Source organism: Symsagittifera roscoffensis, chromosome 7, assembly GCF_963678635.1.
Source record: "Symsagittifera roscoffensis chromosome 7, txSymRosc1.1, whole genome shotgun sequence".
NCBI classification, from domain to species: domain Eukaryota; kingdom Metazoa; phylum Xenacoelomorpha; order Acoela; family Convolutidae; genus Symsagittifera; species Symsagittifera roscoffensis.
The window spans coordinates 45,636,480-45,645,539 of NC_087068.1; the positions used below are offsets into that span (position 1 = coordinate 45,636,480).

At 33.8% G+C, this 9,060-nt stretch overlaps 1 protein-coding gene across 1 annotated transcript in view; it reads left to right on the forward strand.

Moving 5' to 3' along the window:
* The window catches only part of LOC134852170 (ubiquitin-conjugating enzyme E2-17 kDa), a 57,828-nt gene extending 54,403 nt beyond the window's left edge, over window positions 1-3,425 (forward strand). Inside the window, exons 4-5 of the mRNA XM_063868482.1 lie at window positions 2,294-2,399; window positions 2,607-3,425. Coding sequence (XP_063724552.1) covers window positions 2,294-2,399; window positions 2,607-2,746 — 246 coding nt within the window. The 3' untranslated portion in view covers window positions 2,747-3,425. The remainder of the gene's footprint in view (window positions 1-2,293; window positions 2,400-2,606) is intronic.
* The last annotated feature ends 5,635 nt before the right edge of the window (window positions 3,426-9,060 follow it).

Sequence of the window (9,060 nt, forward strand, 5' to 3'; positions counted from 1 at the left end):
TAGTTTTTCTCGATACTGAGACAATTTTTTGCAAACTTTTAATGCCATTTTAATCACGACTGAAAGGGCTTCAATTTGATATAGCACTCGACTCATTCCGATGATTATTTATGCTACTTGATTTTGCGTGGAAAACAAAAAATAAACACTAGGATAGCCGGCTGCTGTGCAAGTAGCACAGAAAGTCCCGACCACATTCGTAAAGAACAACAGAAAAAAACCTCCGAAAACCTCCACAAATTGTTACCTTTTTTCTGCGTGGTGTGATTATAGAGCTGTACAAACGTGTAGAAAGTTATTGAGTAAGGCAAAAGTTACTACAATTGTCTACAAAAAATAAATAAACGAAAAAATGAAAAACAAAAGTCAAACAAGACTGCTCGGATCAGGGCGAAGCCCTGAATGTTCCGACTGCCTTTTAAGGTTTATGGAGCAGTAATAACTTTAAAAAAATAATTGAAATGAAAAAAAATGAAATTTTTTTTTTAAATTTGAAATTTTTTATGAAAATCACCCCCCCACACGCCATATAAAAAACAAAAGGATAGATTTCGTTCCTTGAAACAAACCAATTATGGCAAATAAGCTTCTTTCAACCAATTTGGAACGATTTCTAAGACTGATTAAATCTCTGCTTACGCGTTAATAGCTCGAATTATATCGCGCGTTAATTGTCCCGAATTGGTCAAAATGGCAACCTTTAAACCCTCATAACTTTACGAAAAATGATCACAGGTGAAATATCTTTTCAAATTTAAGCTCAGGACAAAAATACCTTTTGAATGATATTAAAAAAATTTTGTCAAAAATGGCTAGTTAAAAAGTCGAAATTTGTCTGAAGAAAAAAAACCCACCCGAGCACAAATATTCCGTTACTTTCGATAAGTTTGTATGAAAGTTTTTATGGGTAACAAAGCGCTTAATGAAGCTTCCAAAGTTCGTAAAATCAAGTTTTTTTTCCGTAAAACCAAGTTTTTTTTAGCCTAAATGGCCAATGCTTATATATCACGAACGTTACTCGATGGCTTTACTTGCTCGAATTTGGGCTAAAACTCGAAACTTTTGAAACGGTTTTTCTCAACACTGGGAAAACGAATCACGACTAAAAGGGCTTTAGTGTGATATATCACTCGACCCATTCCGATGATTTTTTGTGGTACCTGTTTTTGCATGGAAGAAAAAGAAAAAAAACACCAGAAAACAAAGTTTCTCCACGTTTTTCAAATGCCTGAACAAAAAAAACTAAAACACACCCGAATGAAGAGATCCTCGACATTCTTCAAAGGCTCGGAACAACAATCAGTCCAAGTTGAATGGCAGCAAGTTACTTGGTCACAGTGATTCCCTTCATATTTTTCAGTATTTTAACTGCAGGCTATACTTCATGACATACTTCTGCAGTTTGGCGACCTTATTTTTCGCATGTGTTTTCGAACTGCAGTTTTCACTCTTTATTTCAACGAGAGAATATGACAAATTTTTACATTTTCTTTTTTTTGTCAAAATATTCTTTCAAATTGCATATTAGTTGATTTTCTCCAATCTTCTGATGTGGCTAAATATTTTATGTGAAGCTTATATCGGATTGTTGCCTCTTTTCGTAACCAGTTTGCTGCCTTTTTTCTCAAATGGTTGGGGGATGAAATTCAAAAGGGATACCTTGAAATATTAATTTACAACGATAAATACGTGGTTTTATGTCAAAATTATTTAAAGAGTTTTTGTTTCGACCATTGAAAGTGGGAAGGAAATTTATATTCATGTTTTAGTTTTGTTCTTTTTTTGCAAAAATTCAGGTAACACGAATAGTTATCGGACAGGATTGAGTGATATATCATATTAAAGCCCTTTCAGTCGTGATTCGAACGACAAAGAAAAATTTCTTTCAAAATTTTCTAATGTCGCCATCTTGGGAATAAAAAACTTCAGAAGTTCATATTTTCTTTTTAAAAAGTTGAAAAACAACTATCAATATTGGAAATGCCTAAAATCTAGTCCTTCGTTCAAATCCTTTCAGCTCACCACGCACAAAATAAATTGAAATTACTTTTTAAAAAACTGTTTTTTTTAAGAATATGGCCAGAACATCTGTGCTACGTGCTACGAAGCGTTTAGCGGATGATTTCGCTATAGGTTCTATGTCAATTGACTCATGTCCAACCGGCTGGTCATGTTTAAAATGATTTTAAAAATTTCAAAGATTTATCCGAGATGTTCTCCAGTTGCTCTCCTCCTGTAAATAACAATAGAATCAACTAACACTTGGTATGACCTGTAACTAAATTTGTTTCAGATCGCGTTCACAACCAAAATTTACCACCCGAATATAAACAGTAATGGAAGTATATGTCTCGACATTTTACGAAGTCAGTGGTCGCCGGCGCTCACTATATCAAAAGGTGAATACTGATTACTCAGACTGATTACTCTGAATAGTTAATGTAGCCATCGATAGTTTTATTTAAAGTTATTACAGACATTTCTTAATCTGATACCAATATAATGATGTAGCAGAAGCTCTTAATGCAATGAGTATTTGAGACTTGAAATTAAATTCTAATTTTAGTATGCAAGTATTGCGAGTAATACAAGTGTTGCGTGTTTAGTTCTACTGTCGATATGCTCGCTGCTATGTGACCCTAACCCGGACGACCCGCTGGTGCCAGAAATAGCCAGAATGTACAAAACAGACAGGCAGAAGTACAATAAAGTGGCCAACGACTGGACTCGTAAATATGCCATGTGACACTAGCTGAGGTCGTCAGCTCACCAGGCATTGTATTGTATTACGCACGATCATCATCGATTAAAGAGGCAAACATTGGAATAAGAACTCAGTTGAAACTTTTGTGTCAATATCCAAGTTGAATTTAACTTCCATCATCTATTAATGTAAACAAGTGGCTTGCAAAAATGGAACATGCTTCGAAGCTCATTTTGAACCGAATTGAATTTCTCTTTTTAATCGCTCAAAGAAGGTACATAATCTGCGCTATTATTGATCTACTATTGAAAGTTTAATTTGGTTGGCGTGTTTTGAAACACCAGCGTTGAGATTATAACAACTATGGCATTGTGCAGTTAAGACGAGAACTGTCTTTAAAATATCTCTCTCAAATTAATGTTCTCGTCTTTTATTTATGTGCTTGATACTATTTAATTTTATAGAGGAGAAACAATTAGAAAGCAGTAAATTGTTAATTTTGTCTTTTCGCGGAACCGAGGATTTCGTCTTCTCGCTGAAATATAATATTCGACTCAACTTGGGATAATTGACAACGAAGATCCTCGGTAGCGGGTGATTAATTTGGGGTTTATTTTGATTGTTATGAAACGCCAAAATGCTACAACGTTAATAATGCCCTTTGTTTTGCCTAATTTGTCTAGTTTCTTACTCAACTGCTATCCAATTCAAATTCTGATGACACCGTTTTTTAAGTCAATGAATGTAGTAAAGACACTCATGGCCATCGTGTTGATTTTTTTCAGGAACATGTTTTGAATTAAGTTCAGACTCAAATATGATTTTCTGAGGTTTGGTTTTTGATTTTTTTTTGTTTTTTACTTGCGAGAGCAAGTGACTTGTAATCGGGATTTATACTTTTTTACCGTAAACTTTCTGCCGAAATGCTCAAGTCCGACATGCTCAAAGTTTGACATTCTCAATTTCTTGAAAATTCAAATAAAACTATTATAAATATAATATTGATAAAATGTTGAATTTCGGATTTTCCATTTCTGTCGGCTGATTTTCCATTTTCTTTTCAAATACAATATATTTTATTTGGTAAGCTTTTTAAGAGTACTCTTATATAGGTCTTGTTGATTTTTTTTTGTTCCGGAAAAAATTGTTCGCCCTCTGAGACAAATGATCAGAATTTTTGGCCCCTCTGATACACTTCTGAGACACCTGATTGGAACTTTCGACGCTTCTGAGACACCTGGTCGGAACTTTCGACGACTCTGACATACTTTTGAGACACCTCATCGAATTTTTCGACCCCTCTTAGACAGCCTGAAATTATTTCTATAGCACCTGCTCGGATCTTTCGACGCCTTTTTAGTCAAAAACTGTGACTAAACAGGTCAAAATTGGCCAAACAATTTGCTAAAAGGCCAAGCGGTGTCCAAAATTGTCGAAAATGGACAAGTGCTGCGGTCGAAATTGGTCAAACTGCTCAAAAATGGGTCGAAGTTGACCAAACTGGTCAAAATTGGGTCTAAATTGGCCAAACTGGTCGAAGTTGGCCTAAGTGCGGTCGCGATACCGACGGCAGAATCGTACAATCTCGTTTCAAAACTTTAGTCGGCAGTGAAGTTTGATACACAAATTTGGTTTCTCATTCTGACGGAATTGATATAAATCAAACGACCAGGAAACTCTCATGATTATCTATAATTGAGCATAATAATCACAAATGTAAAGATTTTGACTTCAATCAACCTAAAGTAGTCGACGCTACCGGCCAACAAATAGCCGAAACTACCGGCCAACAAGTAGCCGACGCTACCGAAAACTGTCAATGGGGTGATGAACCACCCATGTCCCAATTTTTTACTAAAAAAAAAATCTATGAGCAACTGCAGTGGTGGATTTGAAAACCAGCTCCGGATTGTGCCACTTAATTTTTTACAGTAGCTTAGACCATAGGCTAGCTTGCCATGAAAGGAAGTAGAATAAGTTCAAATTTATTCTCGCTTATATACGTTATTTGTTTTCAGCGTTAATAATCTTGTAATGCTATATTTAAATTGTATCGCTAGTCAAATTTTATTTCAAGGGCGAATTGTTTTTAATGCTTTAGCTTTTTTCAAAGGATGGGTCTTAAATGTTTTTTAAAAATTTCAGAGGTTGAATAATTTTTCTTTCTTCACTTTCGTTTTTGGCCTAACGAGCGTCGACCCAACTTTTTCTGCTTTAGTTGTCGCTCGATCATTCATTCTCAATACTTGTTAAGGTTGTTTATGAATTTTTCCGAAAACAAAGTATATATTTTTTGAAGCTAGTTTTTTCTTATCTTTTTCGATAATCTTTTTTAGCTCATTTTTGAAAAATGGTTTCCTTTTCTTTTCAATATTTTATACAGCAGCTAGTTAATTGTATCGCAAGGTTGCGAAGCTAGGCTACGCCTCTGTGTTGAAATTAGCGATTGTTTTTTCGTACGTCTAGTTCTGTAATTTGTTACCTGGTTCGAAAAATTGTTATACTTCTTCAGCGTCATGCTTGGTCGAGCCTTTTCTATTTGTGCAGGAAAATGAAGTGCAAGAATTTTGCAACATTTTTTTTTTGATATTTTGTCAAATTTTTTTAGACATTCCAATTAATTGTCAGACAGTCAAGGTTTAGAAATCAGTCGGTTTGACTTTCGCATGCTTTGAAAACTTTAGCATTTTAGCTTCGTTTTTGGCCGTTCAAAATTTTAACTTGAAATTGAAGAAATTCAAAATTCTAGTCCTTCAGACTTTTTGTGAGTTCTTTAAAGCAAGTAAAATCGGCAACGATTTTTTTACAAAGTTTATTGTGAACGCATATTTGAAAAATGAATAAAAAAGTTAATAAAGGTTAAACAACTTCTACTCATTGCATCAATGATAGCGTATGGAAGCGAAATTGACTACACTTTTGCTTTGGACTTAAGCTTTTGTCAGAAAAAAAGTTGATTGTTGTGCTTGGTTTTCAAGTGGAAAATTGATAGTAAAAACATCCTTCCATGAAAAATTGTTTAACGCAAAGTCCATAAAAAATTGTCGTGGACTTTTTAAATAGAAATCTATCTATTAGATAAGATCAAGATTATGCTGGCTTACAATTTACGTTTTTTTCCCGCAAAATCAGTTCATCGGTGTTCTTCGTTCTTTCATTTTGAAAAAAATCAAATGGGTTTCATAAGTTAATACATATCAAAAAGATAAAGACGGACACCATGAACTAGAAACATACATACTCAGTGTAAAAAATTCGCTAAGTAATTGACTCGAAAAAATTTTTCCGCTGCGATCGTTTGGACTTAGCAACCGAAATATCACATGGATTGACAACGAAATCAAAAACGCAGCAACAAGAAAAGAACAATTTCGTCAAAAAATTTTATCATCGAAAGGGATAAATTAGCCTATAAAAAATGCCAACTGTGGTTAAAATATTGGTTTTGAGGAAAAAACGGGATTTTTTAAATCAACATAAAGTTATTACAGTCATCTAAACAGAGTCGAAGTTTTTTCAAAAAGCTCAGGAAAGTGAGAGCAGATGTAAAATCTGCGCACATCGAAGTTTTACAAGAAAATGCACATAGGTTTTACAATTTATCTTGCATGAATTGGCAGTAAGTTAGCAAAATTGATTCCTGATACCCTTAAGTCATCGTCACCACAAAAGCGCCCGTCCATGCTCTTCCGAAAAATTGAACGCAAAAAAATTGTAAAAGCCAAATAACAATCCTAGAACAAATACAGCATTGTTTCCTTCAATTGGAACTACGTTTTCATAAATGACTTCATTGTGGTCCCATTGGAGCTAATTTCCAACGAATATTTTTGCCTGGTAATTTTTCATAAAGCTCAAATATAGCCAAAATAATGCCAATCTATAAAACCGGAGATAAAGAAAACCCGGAAAGTTTTTGGCCAAGTACACTTCATCCAATAATAGGATCAATCTTTGAAAGGTTATAAAATAATCATATGAAAACTTTCCAAAAAATTTTTATCTTTAACAACTCCTTAACAAAGTATCAATTGTAGACGCAATTGTTACCCTAAATGAAGGCAAAGAAAGACATACGCAACCAAGACACAATAACCCAACGCACTTTTCTCGACTTAAAGGAAACCTTTGATACAGTAGATTGCGCAATACTTTTGATCAAACTTCAGTGTTTTGGTTTTAAAGGGTCATTTCATCAAATTCTTAAGTCGTACCTTGAAGATCGCAAACAGTATATTGAAATTTTGGGATAAAAAAAAAACAGAATAAAATTTTGTACAAAGTGGGGTGCCAAAGGGTTCAATTCTGGTACACTTTTGCTATTTATTATTTACGTCAATGATCTATCGGTCTTTGAACAATCCAACAACAGACTTGCTCTTTATGCAGATGACTCAAAGCTAAAAACAAGCAGCGAAAAAGGTCAGCAATCCAAAATTCTTCAGCATCAGAGAATCTTAGCAAATGCATGACCATAGGAGATTTAACTAACTTTAAACATCAAAAAGACAAAAACAGGATTCTTATGGATTCGAATCTAAATTTTAATCAGCACATCGAAAAATCAAAAATCCGTTGTTTCAGTTTTGTGGACTCTTTCATCAAATATGCAAATACCTTACCTCATAACAAATGATTATTGCGTATAAAGCTCATACTCAACCAGTTCTGTAATATGAAATTATTGCACTGGCTACTACTGAAATCTCATCAATCACTATTGTTGAAATAAAAATTAAACGTGTTATCAAATTCTACAAACGCAAAAATGAGTCAGTTCGTAAAAAAAAAGCAAAAAATCTGTTTTTTTTTACCAACAGTAATTTTTGCACACAAGAGCTTAAAGTTTTCGACCAAAGTTCTGAGAATGGAGGTTGAAATAGACAAACTTAGGGACTCTATTATTGATAATGATAAAACTCGATTACAAAAAAGCGAAACGTAGCAAGAATTAACCATTAAATCAGATCTGTCGCCAAAAAGTTCATTGCATCAAAAAAACAATCAACATGTTCATCTCTTTTTGTTTTCAAAGAGCGAACAATTTAACCATTTCAATCATAATTTCCTGGAATATTCATTGCAAGATAACAGAGAAGTTTGGAGTTTTTTAGTAACGGGGGGTCATTAATATTTAAGAGAAAATGAATTTTTTGCTTCTTTTTCTATTTTTAGATCTCGACTTTTATCTATGCTATAGAAAAATAAAGAGAGAAACTGCAAGTGCAAAAATTTTATCTTTTTTTTTATTTGAGGCGCTCGAAAACAGGCTCTTGTAACCTAGTGGCGTCCTCCCAATCTATAAAATTAAAAACGATTATACAAGAACCCTATGGTTGTAATGGTAACATTGGGTTGGAACTAATTTAATATTTTTAATAGAACATTTGTTTTCGTTTGATTTGCGTTGAAGCACTTTTTGCTCAGAATGATGATTTTAAATCCAAATTTATTGATCATTCTGAAGATTAAAAAAATGGCTTGGCACGATGAAGGCCGAGTGTTGGATTCCAATCAGGACTTGTTTTTTTAAGCTGAAAATTTTCTGCTATTTTCGACTGTCATCTGTCTGCTGATTTTTGGCGGCTTAGATCGGACAACGGATTTTTTGAGAAATTCGGCTTGTCTAAGCATCCTTTTTTCGAATTACTTAAAGAGTTTTTGAAGGATTTGTTGACAATTTTACACACAATCGTAGTTTTCCATTTTGTATCGCTTCGGCATTTTGTTCAGTGGTATTACTCAGTAATTCAAATCTGTTGGCAAGATTATTTAGTAATTTAAATCTGTTTAACGTTGGTCGGTCATTAATTGTCCTGAAAAGTAGCAAGGACATCTAAAACAGTTAGGTTAACGACTTTAAAAAGTTAGTGACCGAAGTGAGCTTCCACGTATCCAGGGTGTGTGTTGTAACAGCTTAAAGATTTTATCTATTAAATGAAACGAGTTTACGCTCTCTGATAAAGAAAGTACAAATGGGACTTAGGGGTTTAAACTCTATGTTTTAAAACAGTTTTGATTTTTTATGTTTCTCCGAAACGTATCATTTTATATATATAGATAACCCAATTTGACCAGCGTCATCTATGTCTCAGCTTCGGTTGGTAAAATCAAAAGTGTTAATCATAAGATAATTCTGAAGTTTAAAGACTTTCAGGTGGTGCAGTTTTTTCCGCGAGTGGAAAATTCGAAAAAGTTTAACGAACTTTTACCAACTGTTTGCTAAGTTAAAACTATTCTATAAATTTGGCTGAAAAACATGCGTCAGTCTATTAAGCATAAGTCTGAGATTCAAGTTCGGCGTCTGCTAGTTGCCTGTTTATAAAACTAGAGAAAACTTTCAGTTGTTTATTCAC